Source organism: Colossoma macropomum, unplaced genomic scaffold (assembly GCF_904425465.1).
Source record: "Colossoma macropomum unplaced genomic scaffold, Colossoma_macropomum, whole genome shotgun sequence".
Taxonomy (NCBI): domain Eukaryota; kingdom Metazoa; phylum Chordata; class Actinopteri; order Characiformes; family Serrasalmidae; genus Colossoma; species Colossoma macropomum.
In genome coordinates, this window is record NW_023494786.1 from 27,332,372 (window position 1) to 27,351,912 (window position 19,541).

At 37.3% G+C, this 19,541-nt stretch overlaps 1 protein-coding gene across 1 annotated transcript in view; it reads right to left on the bottom strand.

Annotated features, from left to right (window-relative positions):
* Nucleotides 1-19,541, bottom strand: part of b3glcta (beta 3-glucosyltransferase a) — a 212,894-nt gene that overhangs the window by 10,828 nt on the left and 182,525 nt on the right. The window contains exons 12-14 of the mRNA XM_036565255.1: nt 13,908-14,007; nt 13,089-13,208; nt 2,389-2,533 (exon numbers count right to left, since the gene is read on the bottom strand). Of these exons, the coding sequence (XP_036421148.1) occupies nt 2,389-2,533; nt 13,089-13,208; nt 13,908-14,007 (365 nt within the window). The remainder of the gene's footprint in view (nt 1-2,388; nt 2,534-13,088; nt 13,209-13,907; nt 14,008-19,541) is intronic.

Genomic DNA, 19,541 nt, shown 5'->3' on the forward strand with positions numbered 1-19,541 from the left:
CTAATACACATATCTTTTAAATTACATTTGCAAAATATGAAAGGGAACAGCACCAGATCTTCTGCATTTCTATTAAAAATGCATTTTAATCAGTGTGAAAGCTGCAAGAACAATACAATAACTCAAAAAATTATCTTCCTGATAAATGATAACGCAAAGCTACATGAATTAGTTTTAGTGGGGTCAGTAACCTGGTCAGTCATACCTGATTTATCGCTGACGGCACAGAAACGGCACAGTTATCTGCCATGTCAAACATGCACAGTCCTGAAGCTCAACACAGAAAAACAGCACTGACCAAAAAAAAAAAGAGGCAAGCACTTTAACAAAAAAAATCTTAATTCTTTTTTTTTATTGGATTTTTACCGGATTTTCTCCCCAATTTAGTTGTCTCCAATTCCACCCACTAGTTAGGACTCCCCCAATCACACGATAATGTCAACACTAGGAGGGCGAAGGCTAACACAGGCTTCCTCCGAGAACTGTGAAGCGCCGCCGCACTGCCGCTTTCGAACTGCCGCTCACGCAACGTCATTGGACAGCTGAACGCGCTCGGAGGAAAGAACTGCCAGATCTGTTACGTCAGCTAACAGACGCCTGCGCTGACTAGCATCGCGTTAAGTGATGGGGGAGAAGGAGGGGCCATCCTACTCACCCAGAGAGAGCGAGGCCAATTGTGCTCTCTCGGACTCCCGGCTACAGATGGCTGTAGCATCACCAGGGATTGAACTCGTGATCTCCTGATGATAGGGACAATGCTTAGAAGGTTGCGCCACTTGGGAACCCCATGCTCTTAATTCTTAACAGGCCCTTCAACAAAGGCAAGGAAATGTCCAGTGATACCCCAACATGAAACATGGGGAGGGGGTAACACAGGAGGACACAACACACTGGGCGGATAGACACTTCCAACACACTACGCCAACTCTCCTCTGACACAGTTTCAATAAACAGCAAATATTTTACTAATAACAACATCAACAACAACTTAACTGTCCTTTTTCACACTGGGACTGTGGCACATCGCGAGAGCCACTTTGCATGGCTACACTCTCAAAGCTTCCCACAGCAGTGCGACCCATGGTGCCTCAGTGCGTTTATTGTGCTAAGTTTTTGCTATAGATACAGGGTGTTTTCCACTTATGCACAGCAACTGTGCTGTCATACCAAACCTTTTTTTTTTTCTTGGATGATGTTAAAGGGAAGTGTTCCCATATTTTTGACCTTTTGGGTTGTGCACAATCCTGCACACCAGTCTCTTTTTATTTTAATTAAGTTATCTAATTACGCATTGTTTATAAAAAGATTCATTGACAAGCATGTTTTATCAATGTTATCGATGTAGTCAATTCATTGTTGGAGTCTTAGTTTATCATTTAGCTATACACATTGTTGTGCAAGACCATCAGAGTCAGAGACCATCGTTCATTTATTTGATTTCTAATCAAAATGGGCATAAAGTTATTCCTTTATCAGCATCAGGTTAAAAAAAAAGCAGATAGTGTCATCAACAGAAAATAATCTACAGGGATATTTTTCCACACATCCAAAGTTCAGTCTTAGAAGTTGGTAGCATTTTCTGTTTCTGATGATCCCATAAATGCCAAACACATTCATTGATGTGAAGTCTGGACTCTGGGGTGGTCAGTCCATTGTTCTGAAAACACCAGCGGCTTCTTAGTTTGATTTGCAAATGTTCTTTTTTGCCTATTGACTTTTCTCAGTAATAGTTACACATCCTTTCAGACCTGCTGTGTGGAGTCTTCTCATGGTGGAAGGATGGACAGAAACACCTGTTTCTAGTTCTGGAAACTCCTGTACTTTCACTTTTTCCTTTGACTTTCACTTTCATTAGGAGGTGGATTATGTTATATCTAATCTCCTCAGAAATATCTCATGAAAAATGAGTAACTGGTACTTCATAGATGGAAATTCAATAAATGAAGGGTGGTCTCTGAGTCAGAGCAATATCAGCAGCAACTGTGTTTTTCCTTGTAATACCACTATATAACATTGGAAAAAATACAAATAAACATAAATACAGTAAAAGTAGCCAGAATTTCATCTTTTTCAAATAAACAGTTGATATGAGATAGTTAGAAGAACACAGCTTCAACTGTCTCCTCCATGCCCTCTTACCACTAAATGGATTTGCTAGATTCTACCATCAGCACCTTATTTAACATAATAAAGTATCATTAATCCAAAACAGGCTAAAATTAAATATTCAATTAATAAAATTAAATACAAAATTCTATTAGGTGCCTAAGACTGTTGCACAGTACTGTATAAATAAATGTTTGATGGGCAGTGTGAATAAAAGAAGCTGAGCAAGTGGAGGAACATATATGAGTGTATACGTGGGTGTGTATGTATGTGCGTGTTTACCTGGTGGAATAGGGGGCTGTGTGTGACCGGGATCTGCAGGGCATTGAGACACATCCCCACCACCATGTCATCAGGAGCGTCATTACTGTAGCACTTACAGCCACTGGCCAAGAGCCTGAGTACCGCCTCCCTGCTGAAGACCATCCTACACAACACAGATGCACACATATAGATAAGGAGTCAGCCTTTAGCACCTAAAATTAAACAGAATATTCAGCTCAAATATAATTAACACTTATATGGTATCTGAGGTTACAGTGCTGCTTGAAAGTTTGTAAGCCCTTTATTTTCATCTTGTGAATTTCTACATAAATGTGACTTAAAATATGATAAAAACTCAATTGAACAATGTAATCCGACATTAAATTTCTTTGTTGTCAAACGTATGCCAACCTCTAGAATCATCAGTTTGGTATGGGTGATAATTGGGGTCAGAAGTTTCAATCAACTGGATGACAGTTAGGACGTCAGAACCCTACCCTATCTAAAAAACATCAACCCGAGTCTTCGCCATCAAAGTCTGGTCTTTTCCACACATATTTGTTAGTATATGCCCTGTTTTAGTTGAAACAGATATCTGAGGACCTCAGAAAACTTTTGCCAATGCTCATTAGGCTGGAAGATGTTCCAATAAAATTTCTGAAGAGTTTGAATTCACCAATCCACTGTCAGGTGGATAGTGTGTAAAGGAGGAAATTCAGCACCACTGTTACCCTTCCCTGGAGTGGTCATCCAACAAAAATGACTCCAAGAGCAAGGCGTAGAATATTCTGGGAGATAACAAAGAACCCAAGGGTAACATTTAAGATCTGCAGGCCTGTCTTACACTGGTTAATGTCAGTGTTCCTGAGTCACAATCAGGCAAACACTGAAGTATAATAGCATGCATGGAATGACGGCACGAAGAAAGCCACTTCTCTCCAGGACGAACATTGCTGCCCGTTCAAAGTTACCTAAAGACCACCTGGATGAACCAGAAGACTACTGAAAAACATGACGTAGACAGGGAAGGCAAAAATGGACCTTTATTGTTTAAATGTTAAATGTTATGTTCAGCAGAAAACAAACACTCATTCCAACTTTGAAACATGGCGGTGACAGTATCACAGTTTGGGACTGTTAGGACCTGTATTGGACCAGGACAGCTTGCCATCATTTGATGGAGCTTTAAAATCTGGATTGCATCAAGAAATTCTACAGGAGAATGCAAGGGCATCAATGGGTGAACTGAACTGCTGGAGATTTCGAATAAATTCCCTTAATCAGTAATCAAATAGATTTGATGTTGTAATCAATAACCGGATAGGAAGTATTGCCTAACAGAGAATATTAGTTCTTTCACAAAGGATCGGCCTTAGTCTGTCTGCAAAAGAGGATTCCAGATACTAGAAAGCCTCTGGGTTGACCGAGAGGCCTGTGTGTACCTACTGACCCAGTGAAGAGAGGGGCAAGTTGACCTTGAAAGGTAGAGCAGACTGGTAAAAACCTGTTGAAACCAGTTTTGAGGAGTGAGCTCATCATGCGTTGGCCAAATTGATGGACGAAGAGATGCACCTATTAAAGAATGAGCTAATATCAAAATTTGAGAAGTAAGGCAGGGGGATATCACATTACCCCAGATGAATGGTATATAAGCTGTTCTTTGGAACACTGTATTTGCACAGTTGGGGTCTCTCGAGACCCTGTGCCACCTGTTGCTGAAATAAAGAAGAAGCCTCTTTCTCCCTTCCACAAGAATTTAGCGGCTGAAGTCTTTTATTCTACTTTCTTTTATTTTTGATTGAATACCCTTTTTATTTTTGTTTATTTTATTTTAGTTAATTTTTGGAAGTGATTAAGACAATAATTAGAACAAAACCACAGCACAGAATAGTTCAGATTTTAAAAACCATCATATGTCGGGGCTTTGGGCAAGAAAGCAAATAGCTCTTGGTCCCGACAGAACCTCAACAGGAGGTGGGTCCTGCAGAAAGACAACCCTAAAACCACACGTTAGTCTACAAAGAATGGTTAAAGGAGAAGAAAAGTTGCATTTCGGAATGTCTTAGTCAAAGTCTAGACCTTAGAACTTAATCCAATAGAAACGTTGAGGCAAAACCTAAGGCATAGTGTTCATGCAAGAAAGGCCACCAATATAAGAGTTGAAGCAGTTATGTAAGGAGGAATGGGCCAGGTTGTGCAGTGCTTTCTGTAGGAAAGGAACCTCCAAGAGGAGGAATGGTGACTATAGCTGTAACACATTCCTGAAAGTTAGCATATCCCCTTAGGAACTGTTTGGTCGAAGTCTGTCCTGCTTAAGGGCGGCACACCAGTTTCTGAAAGCAGAGGTTCACATACTTTTTGCCAACAAAGACATTTAAGGATGAATTGCTTAGTTATGAGGTAAATGAAGATCTGATCATATTTAGGTCACATTTCTGTAGAAATTCACAAAATGATGAAGTGTAACAAATATAAGCAGCACAGTATATAGTACTATTATCTGTAAAAAAGTTCATTTCACAGCTAAACACAGTACTAAAACCTAGCCATCTTGAACCTTACTTTTGTCTGTACTTTTGTCTATTTTTAACATATACCTCAATTTCAAAAAAGTGGGGACAATTTGTGAAGTACTAATATGAACAGAAAGTAGTGATTAGTAAAATCTGTCTAATCTGTACTACAAAACATCCAAAGTATGATATATGATTTTTGACCCTGGATCATTTTACCTTTTTATCTTTTTTTTTTTGGTGTATATATACATATTTCAATGATTTCTTGAAAAAATTTTGAAAGAAAGAAAATGTACAGTTTCTTTTGAAAGCCAGTCTACATCTTGCACTTACAATTCTGGCATGACCATGAAAGCAGTTTAGACTGACAGCATTTTTATGTATTTCAGCGGTTATTCAAGTGTAGGGATTTGTCCCACCGGAGTACAGCTAAGCCCTAAAATCTGGATTAGCCTGAAGTATGCACACTCATCCTCACAAAGCGTGCACTATCTGAGAGACTTAAGTGAAATCTAGCCTCAGTTTGGCTGATGAGGTTGACAACTCCATAGCCCCCTCTCCTAGATCACAATTCTAGATTCAACCAGTGCACCCGTTTTCCTCCTGATGACTACTGATGTTAAAAACCAAGTGAAATACGAATTTATTCTGGTTACTGAGTTTGACTGCAGGGAACTGAACATCTACCCTTCCTATCTTATTGATAAATGATGTTCAGTCAAAACTCCGCCAGTGTTCTCCACCTGCAGGAGATTAGTTAGAATATGGAACAGAGGGTGTTAACTTGTTTGACCTTTCATTTGCACGGCACTGCATTTCCACTACATCCGAATAGGGGGCTGGTTGCACCAGCCGTACGAAGTTCAATTGTAGGCAATTTATATTGTGTTTACTAAGTTCAGGTTTATGCATCACTAAATCGAAATGTGTTGCACCACAAAAACTAGTTTTTATCATTGAGCTCAGTATTTACTAAATATTTACTCCTACTCTACCTCTAAGCAGGTATGTTTAAAGAAACCAGCAAAATCTACATATGCAATTGATTGTGAAAGCAATTTAACACTCCTGGTTAAATTGCACTGCTCTGCTGATTTTCTAAGTGGAAAAAAGTTAACACCACCACTGCATGTAACACGTTTAAATATAAGATATTCTGTAAATTTTAATCTTTTTATTTAGAGGAAAAGGAAGCAGCATTTGATGACAAGTACACCTTGCCAACTAACTGCATGCCAACTAAGCATGGGGGGTGGATCTTCTATGCTTTGTGGTTGAGTGGCAGCCAGGGGCAAAGGAAATTTTGTGAAGAATAGAGGGAAGAAAGGATTTTACTAAATATTAAAAAGTCCCACAGTCAGATAAGAAACTGAAGATGAAAACAGGTTGCATATTTCAAGAAGATAATGATCCAAAACATCTAAATAAACCTTACTTTAAGAACCAAACGCATAAGCTATTGTAACGTTCTTAACTGTCCTCAGACCTGAATATTTTTGAAAATCTGTGGTTAGATCTCAAACATGCTGTGCATGAAAGACAACCTATGAATATTTCTAAATTCGAAGCGTTTTTGGAAAAAAAAAAGGAAAGAATTCCTTAATCAAGAATATTAACTATTTCAACCAAAGCGGTTCTTATTGACTGTCCAAACTTAAGTACACACCACCTTATTTTTCAAGATGTTAAACCCAGCAAGTACATTAAAACATATGACATTTATGTTTGTTCCTACAGAACTGGTGTTAACTTTTCATTTAGAAAATCAACAAAATGTGTAATTTGACCAAGTGTGTGCAAACTTTTGCAAACAACTGTAAACAAACAATGAATACAGATATTCAGATTTAGTTAATCCAATGGTAAAAACATTACCTTGTAAACTTGTACATATCATTCTCTTCTAAATTGGCTATTTTTCCCATGGAATGTGAAAAGCTCCTGTTGCATTTCCATGGCAACAGGTTTATAGATTGGCTCTGAACACGTTATCATGTTAAAGCGACAGTGTTTAGCCACATCAGATAGTTGTTACTAGCTAAAACATATGCAAAACTAGTGCAACCCAGCCCAGCGATGGACTATAATGAAGTACACGTAATTTGTTACTGTGATTAAGTAGTTTCTGAAATGTCCATACTTTATTAAAGGACCTAATTTATAAGAGACCTTTTAACTGGCTGATTTGTTTGCCCTGCTACACATAGATGAGCTAGAAAGCTAGCTATAGCCATCAAACTATAAGAAATCCAGCCTATTAGGGTTCAACACGTTATTTGTGGTGTTATGCAGCACAGCACTTTATTTCCACAGCCACATTTACTATTTAATATCAATTTCATGTTTTTGTTCATCAATCTTTCACTACAATACCCAACATTCCTGACATAAATACATCATACAACCACTGGGAATCCCTGTGGTGTCACCCAATCCTGATTGCTAGTCTAAACGTGTATCATAGCTGTGTGTGCTCTTTATTCCTTGTGATGTGTTTGACTTGTGCTGCTGGGAAGGAGCAGTGTGGTGAACTGAACCACTGGTTTTCAGTAGCATGCAACAGTGAGAGACACAGTATTGAGTGAAATATAATAAAAATGCCACCTTTTTCTCATTAACAGCATTTTTAATAAACAGGAAAGTCTGACTTAGTTTTACGCTCTGTTTTTTCATGGCTGCACCACATGGATCTTCTTAAAAGGGAATTTCACTGATTTTTCTGCATTTATGTTTGATGAAGATTCATTCAGAGGGGTTTGACGTGAAACGAGCAGGCCTAGAGAAATCTGCCAGGTCAAAATAGTTCCCTGTGGTGGTGATAAGAACCAGATGTTCAAAGTGTTTAATCCCTCTAATAAGTCCCTGACAGAAAGCTGATGTATAAAATAGTTATGAATACACTTTCTGATGTTTTATGATAGTTTTAAGATAAAATTTTGACCGTCGGTGGAGAGGTATATGCAGGGTGTTGTAAGGCAAAATTTTTTTTAACCATTTTAACATTTCAACATTACAAATGTATTGCAATAAGAAGACACAGGTGGTTTTGGAGAGTAAATAAAATGACTACACTTGCACTGTAGATTTCACAACCCCTGGTTCCCATCACCATAACTGTGAAGAAATCTTTCGAAAAATCAGAATTCATATTAAATACTCACAGAATACATATTAAAAACACATTTCACAAGACAATATAAAATACTAACTATACCGACTCAACTATAATACTTTTAGAGTACTTTTTCCATGCTTAAATACATTGAGTACTTTGTTTTTAAGCATTTCATATAAACATCTGCTATGATACCATCAATATCATTAATACATTATGCGTGTCATTCTGAATAAAGCCCATAATGTATAACGCTATATTGATTATATAGCATATTGACTACTGCATACCAGCACCTTCACATCTTCCTACTTATTTTATATTGTTCATTTTTTTTTCTTGTTTTTGCATCCAGTAAGGAAGCTGCAATTTAAATTAACAATACATGCACAATGACAAAAAAATCCATATAGAACATTTGGTAACACTTTCTATGAATGTCACATTTGTAAGCATCTATAAACACATTTATAACATGTTATAATGTATTCATAAGGCATTATAAACATGGTTATAAATATTTATAAAAAATAATTACACTGAATTACACTTTATAGCCACGTTTATTATACATTATGAATTGTTAATATAATGCATAATAAATAGTGTTAATAACATGTTATAATGTCAGTGCCAAAGAAGTCAGTCCCAGCTTGGAGAGTGTAAAGTAAAGACAAATACCAAGCTAACGGTGGTGTACATTGACTTTCCCACATTGTGTAAAACACTGATGGCAGCACTAGTTTAACCTCTGACATTTGAAGCCTGTAATGAGCTTTACTGTGAATGTTTTAGTGTTTCAGTAAATTCTTCAGTAAATACTTCAACTTGAAGCCTCACTCTTAACACTGGAGGAGGCTTTAGTACAGTACGCTTCACTTTACTTAGAGCGGACAAATACAACTTATGAGCTCTTATAATATTTATGATCAGTACTTATGTATTATGTTCACAATTCATAAAGCATAATAAACATGGCTATAACGTATAATGCATTTTTATAAATATTTATAGCTATGTTTATAATGTCTTATGAATGCATTATAACATGTTATGAATGTGTTTATAGATGCTTACAAAGGTGACATTCATAGAAAGTGTTGCCAAACATTTTCTACTTTTACTTGACTAACACTAATATTTAAAGATAAACGTTCTGGCAATATTTTTTTCTCAACTTTTCATCATCTGTATACACTGGTGTATGTATTTGAACATTTTAAGGCTAATTGTTAAAACATATATAGTTTACAAAGTATAGTATTTTATCTCATTACTGCAAAACATTAACAGCCATTGAGATTTTTCTGTTTACTTGTGGCACATAATAGTTGGTTGTTTGGTTCACTTTCCTACAGTTTACAAGTGAAATGTTAAAGTAGATTCAACAGTATATTACATATATACATTTACATATATATTAGAGTGATAAGAATTATGCCCCAGGATTTGTTCATATTGGTCTAAAGGGATGAAGTTTTAGTTGTTCATTGGATAAACATCTAGAAATACCCAATACAATGTTTTTGTCTCATTTTTATTTCACATTTATTCATATTCAGTTTTTCTTATTCAAAAAGAACGTTATACTCAGTAGATATAACAGACTAAACCAAGTTATTGTCTTACATCTTCTATTCCTTTTATTCCTATTAACTTCATTATGTTTTTATTTATTTGATCTGTTATTTATTAACTTACTATATTGTTGCAATTTAATGGTTTCTTGATTTATTTTACTACTATATTTACTAATTTGATTATTATTACTTTTTTGCTATCCAATATTTCAATCCCTGTTTCTGTATCGACTCGGCTACATTGTAAATAAGTGTCTCCCTCAATGTACTCAGAGTTTAAAGGTGATTGATTGATTGATTGATTGATTGATTGAGTGATCGATTGATCACTCTTGCCCATTTCTATGTATGTGTTATAATTGCTTATTAATGCCTTTTAAAGGTGTTTATAACCTAATTAGTAATGACTAACAAACATACTTCTTGAAAGAATGTATGAATGGTTTAAAATGATTAGAAACAGACTTTTTGGCCACATGGGTTGATTAATTTGAGAACGTTATTCAGATTTGTCCTCATGTCAGCTCGGTTAAACATACAGATAAAAGGAAAACAAAGAATTTTATGCACAATTGCAGGCAAAAGTTTGAACACTGCCAGCAAAATTATAACCTTTGTCATTTTTTAGGTGAAATCACATTCTGTACAGAGAATACATGTAAAGTGGCATTTTTCTGCAAATTTTTGTGTACATATTGAGTTTAACATATTGAGAAAAAAAAACGATATATAAAACATTCAGTAAATAAACAGTAATTGTGTATGAAAGTGTGCAGAAATCTGTTTCTCTGCATACTTTGGCCCCCTTTACCCTGTTCTTAAATGTTCAGGACCCCCACAGGACCAACACTGAGCACTATTGAGAGACAACAGCTGTCAACAGCAGTCATCCTCTGGTGTTTCATCAGTGGCCGGTTTCTGACCACAGGACACTCTTCGCTGGATATTTTTTGGTTGGTGGACTATTCTCTGGCCAGAAATGACACCACTGTGTCAGTGTCACTGCAGTGCTAAGAATGGTCCACCATCTAAATAGTACCTGCTCTGTGGTGGTCCTGTGGGGGTGCTGGTCATTGATGACAAAATTAAAGGGGGGATAACAAATTATGCAGAGAAACAAATGGCCTACAGTCTGTAATTGATTTAGAATCATTTTGATTCACATGTCACACATACAAGGAGTTTGTCTTGGTGAGTGCACACATGTATGACATGTAACACACTGAATAGACCAGACAAGCACGCACAACATAAAATAAAAATACGATAAACTGAACACAAAAAGGGAAAATAAAGAGCTGATGTGAAGAGATGTGTGAATAACTGTATGTATACCGATATAAGTATCTATACTATGCAGGTCAAAAGAGACAAAATAGATAATTTTACATAGTTATGTTATAACTATTATATGCAGTATATTATAGAATGATATGAACATGAAAATTTACATTTGCAGAGTTGAGCAAATAACCATTATGTTATACTGTAAAAAAGTGAGTTGGTTTGTTGGTATTAAGTGTGAGGTGTCCACTGTGGTTAATGAGCTCTACAGCTCTGGGGAAGAGTCTGAAAGAGAGTCTCCTGAAAAGAATGAAAACTAAATACTAAAAGATTTGACATGTTGTTTGGGCTTTGGTGTATTTTTCAGTTAAATGTGTGTTTATGCTTTTTTTCTTGATGCCTAAAAATGAATATCTTGTACTTAATGGCTGTTTTGATGGCCCTAAATCCAACCAGCATCCAATAAGCTGACCCACCCCTTACTTAATGCTAATGCATCCGATCCAGCCAATCAGGGATTAGGGAACAGGCTGATTAGCTGTGGCAAACTGAGGTTGTAACTAGTCTTTAATGGAAGGTAGCTCTTTAGGACCAGGGTTGGAGACTACTGCTGTATATGGTAAGTGGATCTGATCAAATGGACAATGAGAGTAGGCACCTAAAAGTACCAGTACACAAATGCAACCCCATTTCCAAAAACATTACGGCACTGTGCAAATTGTAAATAAAAACAAAATGTAATGATGTGCAAACCATCTAAATCCTACATTCTATTACATATCAAACGTCGAAACTGAGAAATTTTATTGTTTTTTTTAAATATATTTGCCCATTTTAAATTTGACGCCAGCAACACATTCCAAAAAAAGTTGGGATGGGGCAACAAAAGGCTGGTAAAGTTGTGCAATGCTAAAAAACAAAAAAAAGAGACATGATCTTGAAGTGGAAATCACTGCATGGGCTCAGAAACACTTCTGAAAACCACTGTCTGTGAAAACAGTTTGTCGCTGCATCCACAAATGCAAGTTAAAACTCTAAAACGCAAAGAAGAAACCATATATAAACAGGTTCCAGAAATGCTGCCACCTTCTCTGGGCCCGAGCTCGTTTAAAATGGACTAAGAGCAAGTAGAAAAGTGTCCTGTGGTCCAACAAATCAACATTTAAAATTCTTTTTGAAAATCATGGACACAGCATCCTCCGAGCTAAAGACCACTCAGCTTGTTATCAGTGCACAGTTCAAAAGCCAGTATTCATGATGGTATAGGGGTGCATTAGTGCACAAGGCATAGGTGGCATGCACATCTATGAAGGCATCATTAATGCTGAACGCTATTACATGTTTTGGCAACATATGCTGCCATCCAGACGACGTCTTTTTCAGGGAAGGCCTTGATTATTTCAGCAAGACAATGTCAAACCACATTCTGCATATATTACAACAGCATTGTTCTGTATTAAAAGAGTCTGGGTGCTAAACTGACCTGCCTGCAGTCCAGACCTGTCACCACTGAAAACATTCGGCGCATTATGAAATGAAAAATACAACAAATGCACCCCCGAACTATTCAGCAGCTGAAATCCTATATCACACAAACATGTCACTTTCAAAACTACAGCAGTGTCTGCTCAGTTCCCAAATGCTTACAGAGTGTAGTTAAAAGAAGAGGTGATGAAACACAGTGGTGAACATGCCCCCGTCCCAACTTTTTGGGAACATGTTGTTGGCATTAAATTCTAAACGGGCAAAAAACAATAAAATTTCTCAGTTTCAACATTTGATATGTTGTCTTTGTAGTATTTTCTCTTTAAAAATATGGTTTACATAATTTGCATATCATTGCATCTATTTGTATTTACATTCTGCACAGCGCCCAACATTTTTGGAAATGGGGTTGTATAATAAACCCTAAGCTGTGTAAAAGAAAGATCCAGAAATAACCATGTATGTACAGGTAAATAATTAAAAGGTCACTGATGAGCCTAGCCTACTCCAGAAGGTAGATCTCCATATGATTTTGTTTCAATAGCAGTTTTGTTCCTTAGTCTACCCCTCTCCATCTCTCTTTCTCTCTCTCTCACCTCTTTTTCATATAGCTCAAGTACCCTCCGCTCAATCATTTCTGCTTTTATCTGCAGTCTGTGTCCTCCTCCCTGAGTGCTGGTGGAATACAGAGCCTCACATTTTCTGGCTCATACATCCAGTGGATTTTTGCTCACTCACCCTCCTCCTCCTGTGATGTAGCTGTATCCTCCCTGACCAAGGCCGTAACCATAGCGCTCCCCCAAACACACCGGCTCCCTGGGGTCATAACAGCTGAGCAGAGCTTGTAGTCTGGGCAGACTGGGGACAGAGGGTTTCTGCAATGTTTTTCTGGTCATTTTGCATATATATATATATATATATATATGCACAGTGACTAGCTTTGTTGATAAATTTTAGCATTTACATTCAATCATGTGTGTCCAAACTTCTAAATGATACCAAACATAGAGTAGCATATAAGTAAAAACACATTAAGTTCAGTGAAAATGTCAAAAAATAAATAAATAAAAATGTGTATTTCTTTGAAACAAATATCCATTTTATTAAACTGTAAAATAGTTAAAGTGTTGTAGGGCTGTAAATCCACTTTGGAGCATGCAGTGGCTGGTGCTAGAAAACTTAAAATTTTAATTAAAATATTGTAGCGCTGAGATAAAAGATATGCAACCATTATTCTACAAAGTATTAATCCCAATCAGTGGAATAATTTGATGGACTACCATAAACACTAGGACTGAACCTGCCTTGCAGTTTGAATGAAATCGACAACAATGACCAGGATCACTTCGACTTGACAAAATATTTGAATAGATATGTGTACATTACACACATGCATGCGACTGTGATCTTTTTATATTCGGACAGTAATAATTTCTCCTAGCACTTAGACAGTAGTGTTGCATTGTACAGCCTTGGACACTGTAACTAGAGAGAAACAGATACAAGACAAAAAAGACGGATTGAAAAATGTGCTTTAGAGGCAACATCCAGCCTTACCTTATAAGTGTGTCATCATCTACAATAAGTAACCAGTCAGTCTTTGGTACAGCACTGCTCACATATCTGCTGAGGATGGCAAAGGTTTTCCCACAGTGGCCTGCAAAAAGAAACACAAACTTTTATTAGCAGTGGAACTATATGGTCATAGTCACCTGCACCTGATGTGAGGACACATGTGACCTCTCCTCAAGGTCTGCCCAGGCCTGATTATTAATGCCTGCACCTGCCTGAAACAACCACTACTCATGTCCGCTTGTGCCAGCAAAATCTAGTATTATTTTCGCCTACTCCTGCCCGCAAGACCAAGCACTATTTTTGCCTGCACCCTCCCGCTTCAACCACATGTCTTGGCCACCCTCACTCGCCTATGCTTTGGGCTATACCTGTGGTCCTCGTCCACTCCAACCTGTGTCAGCTGTAATTCACTGTACTCCACTGGTCTAGGATGTGTCCATGCAAACCTTGGGAGCTCAAACATGGCACCACACAAAAAATAAACAAATGAAGTGAAGCTGCATGGCTTTGCTACTAACATTAATTTTATCTGACAGCAATATACAGGGTAATTCAAAACGATTCATCCGATTTCAAAGCGCCATATTTTTACAACTGTGAGGCGCGTAGGAACCAATCACATACCAATTGAAAGAGGGGGGTCATAGAGTTTCTGACTGTCACCAGAAGATGGCTCCCTTCAGTCTGAGAGGAGATGAGACCCCTGAGCAGAAGGCGTTTTGCGTTCTCCACTTCAATAAGAGTGAATCCGTTGTACTTGTGCGGCGTGATTTTCGTCAGCAGTGAAGCTCCAACAGCTCAGAGCGTTCGCCGCTTGTTCCACAACACTGGATGATCTCTGAAATCGCACTGAAAGAGCCGTGAGTGCAGCGACACCCGACATGCTCAATCGAGTGTGGGATGAATTTGACTATGGCGTTGATGTTGTCCGAACAGCTGGAGGAGGTTCATATTGAGCACTTATAAAATTCCATAATAAACTTTATGCTCAATTAAACCATTTACAATTTACTGCACTGTTCTGTAATGATTTACAAGTGAAATAAATCATTTTGAAATTGGATGAATCTTTTTGAATCACCCTGCATAATTAGCTAATTACTCTATAAGATGCTACAAGGCAGTCAGATTTAAATTAAAGCCAAAATAGACACTGGCATGCCACGACACACGTTAAAAGGCCAAAGGGATTTCCTCCGAAAAGAATTCGAGTTTGTGCAAAATTTATGTACTGGAAAAATTATAGCTTCATATTTTTGGCAGCTTTGATATACACTAACTTGTTTTTCTTTGCAGCTTATCTGCTGCTTGCCTGTCTGCTTCTACAAGCATCTGATAAATGTTGAAGCCTGCCCCACTCAGCCAGCCATAACACCCCCACCGTCCACCACCTCCAAAACGAGCTCGCACCCTGTTGGCTATTTGCCCAAAATAAATCCTGCTTGCAAATGACATGGGACCTGCAGGTGAACCTGCCTTGTGCAGACCTCTACACTGAATTACCTTGTACTCCTATCTTTCTCATTTTCTTCACACAGATGCCGTGCTCTCCTAGTTTGTCTCTGAAGCACTTTTCTTTATTTTCCCTCCATCCTGTCACTCAATTAAGGATCATATTTTTCAAGATGGCTGTGTTAGTTATGGACCATCGTCGAGGCTGTGATATTTCTTTTTTGGAAACAGACAGTAGGTGTGTGAGTCACGATAGCAAATTTACAAACTCATGAATAAACAGCAGAGCAGAACTGAGGTACACAACGTACCCACAGTTGGGCATCTATGAAGAGAAAATAAATAATAAAATGATAAACATTCTCCTTTTCTTCTTAAGAATATGGTACTAAAAGCCTACAGATAAGGAACAGAAGGCTTGAGCTGGCAAAAGAATTCATGAGAACAGTAGAAAAAAAATGCTCTTGGGAAACAGCTTGTGCTGGCAAACTGAGCACAATGCATTGGGGATAAGATGAGAGAGCAGCAATGAAGACTGAATCAATGTGTGAGAGTGTGAGAGTGTGTTGACAAAACACTTTTCATTAAAAAAAAGATATATGTACAACTCCATTTCCAAAAAAGTGGAGACGCTGTGCAGAATGTAAATAAAAACGAAATGCAATGATGTGCAAATCATTTAAACCCTATATTTTAGTGAAAATGGTAAAGACAACAAATCAAATGTTGAAACTGAGAAATTTTATTGTTTTTCGAAAAATATGTGCCCATTTTGAATTTGATGCCAACAACAGATTCCAAAAAAGTTGGGATGAGGGCATGTTTACCACTGTGTTTCATCACCCCTTCTTTTAACAACACTAAGAGTTTGGGAGCTGAAGAGACACTGCTGTAGTTTTAAAAGTGAAATGTTCTCCCATTCCCGCTTAACATAGGATTTCGGCTGCTCATCAGTTTGGGTCTGCTTTTCCAGGCTGAGAACCTCATCACATCTACCTTTTCTGCTTTGAGGCCTGAACTGCTAGTTAGTTGTGGTTGTGCTGTCATGAGCAGAACAAATGAGTGACTGGTCGCTTCTGATTGCTCTAACTCCTCTACAGACTGTTCACAAGCTCTGTGTTATAAGGTTAAAATTCAGCGTTCACAACTTACAATGGTTAGTAAAAGTATAAGCTATAATCAAAACTGCAGCTCTACTGATTTGAAATTTGCATTCTTTCAAATTGTGATTTTGATATTACAAATCATTAATCTTTAAGCCTTACTGTTCAAGCTTCACCATTAATGAACTGCTATTCAAAGAGCTCATCATCATCATCATCAGCCTAAAAGCTTGTATTTCCATAATAATATCAATTTTACTTACAGGAGAAGGCAAAACATTCTTAACCGTTGTGTGGTGTTGGAGTCTGTGGGACCCATTTTCAATGTTTACAAAAAGAAAAAATGATAAGATTTATTATTATTATTATTATTATTATTATTATTATTATTATTTCAACCTCATTCCTTGGTCTTTGCTCATTTTCTGTGAAGAACATATAAAATAACACATTTTCAGTGACTTCACTCTGTTTTCCTCCTACATGGTCTGCTCTTAGTGTGTGTGCGTGTCTGTGTGCATATGTGTTTGTATATATATATACATATGTGTGTGTGTGCGTGTGTGTGTGTGTGTGTGTGTGTCTGAGGGTGGACAACACGGACAGGCTGCTGACTGGCTACAGCTGCTAAAAGAGAACTCTACGCTGGCCACTGGTAATGGCTGTATTGATTTAAAAAAACAATAAATGAGGTGGGTCCACCAGACCACTGAGTAACAAACACATCAACACCACACAAGGGTTAACTTTTAATGGAAATTAATGCAAAGAAACTGTTGCAGGAAACTCTGGACCATTTCTTCTGGTCCATTCAACATAAAATTTTCACACAGTGTAAAGCGCAGGTGTTGTATTATTGTAAGAAAAAGAAATTGCAGTTTTCTCCTTCCATTAATGAGTTATTAGGAGTAGATTAAACAGCAGAAATACTGATTTTTTTTTTTTTGCATAGACACTGAAGGGTTAAAATCCATCTTTTACATTAATAAACATTCACAACACAAAGTAAAGGGCAGTCGACATTTTCAAAATCAAAACATTTTACGTGACAGAGATGACGCTCTTGTGACTATTCCATATTGTAGTGATTACCAGTGAACATCTACATACAGTGTATCTGTTAGCTCCTTTGTAACCCTGCTACTTTGTGTAGGCTGTGATCAGAGGAGATGCTCACAGCTTAATTGAAAGCAGGCGTCTCAGTCCCGACAATGATAAAGAATTACTGAAGTTATGAATAAACATGGGAGGGGAAGAGAGGTACAGCGTGTACTCCACGCCTTCTGCAACATCAAAGAAACTCCGGAGAGACGGGAATCGATGCCAGCGCAGCGCGTGTAACACCGGGCTACGGTTTTTGTGTTGCTATGCCGACACTTAAAAGGGCACTGAAAAATCAGTCGCTCTGTCCTTTCACTGCTGACTAAAGGCCACAGAGCTGGGAGCCTGTCACTTGCAGAGTGCTGAGCATGTCAGCTTAACTGTTCATGAGCTGCTGAGGCACCAAGGCTGCCAACGAGAAACATCACTTATGGAGCAGGAGAAGATCTGCTGAGATGACTGACACATGCTGATGCCTCTATAACTCAAGCTGAAGTGCAAATGACACTTTCTGTAACCACTATATGGCTTATTTTTCAAACCTGTTTGAAAATGATCCTCGGAAAAATAATCTATTTACATTCTGTACTGACAGATTTGAGTCTGAACTTTTGCCAGGGCTCAGAAAACGAAGCAAAAAAACAAATTTGCTCACTCACAGAACCAATATTTCATGTTAGAACTGCATGCAAAAGCTTGGACACTCCTGTTAAAATGACGTTTTGTTGATTAAATAAGTTAACATATCCTCTGTAGAGAACACATCATTTCCTACTAATTTTAGTGCTAATAAAAAAATAAATCAATCAAATAAAGGGTGCCATAACTTTTGCACAGGCCACAATTTTTATTTTTTTCTCAATACGTTAATAATTCAGCAAATAAACAGTAATCGTGCATTAAATTTGTGCAAAAATGCAGAAATTTGTTCTCCCTAGAAGATTTTCCACTAAACATATCATTTGACCAGGGGTGCCCAAACTTTTGCATAGGACTGTTACATAACAACTGATTCATGTTTCTTTTACATTACACTGTATATGTGCTTAACTTCTCAAACTCCACTGAACAGCCGGTGGTTTTAGACATGAAATCCTCACTTCTATAACTTAAGAATACAGAGTCAAGTTTGCATTGTTTTACATGTAATAACTGAGTAATAACCCTTTGAGTGTAAAAGGTTAATATAGATAAACAGTAGATTTACAAAATAATTACAGTCACAGACTATAATTGTATGAGAGACTGTTTGGATAGCATGGATGGTACAACGCTGTATCTATGCTATTGTGACAATCAACAAAAAAACAGGCCTTACCTGTCTTACATACAATCCTATGCACAAGTGTGGCCCCTGGTGAAATTATGGCCATATTTTGTTGCTTTTCTAAGTGAAAATAAGTTTACACATCCTCTACAGGGAACACACTTCTGCACACTTTATTGTACAATGACTGTATATTTTCTGAATTTAACATATTGGGGAAAATATGTAGCCTGAGTAAAAGTATTGGCACATTTTCTATTTTACCTTTATTTTTTCAGTATGTAAAATTCAGTAAATAAATAGAAATTGTGCACTAAGATGATTTTAGTTTGTTCTCTGAAGAGGATGTGCTAACTTATTTTCACTTAGAAAATCAACAAAAGGGCTTTATTTGATTCATGTTATTAAAACAGGTAACTGATATTTCAGTTTGGTCCATTAAATTAATATTGCAACAATAGCTAATAGAAAGTACTAAAAATATACCAGTGTGTTTCATGCGTTTATTTAGCCCAAACAGAGTAACTGAAAAGGCTAATTAAAATCAATCCAAAAAATCCACCACTGGCCGATTTGGCTGTAAAGAAATTGGATCTGGAATCAGACAGAAATTAAATGACCGGTGCACCAGTGGTCTAGAGTAAACTCAATATCCAAGCCTTTCACTTAGTAATTTGGCAGACGCTCATATCT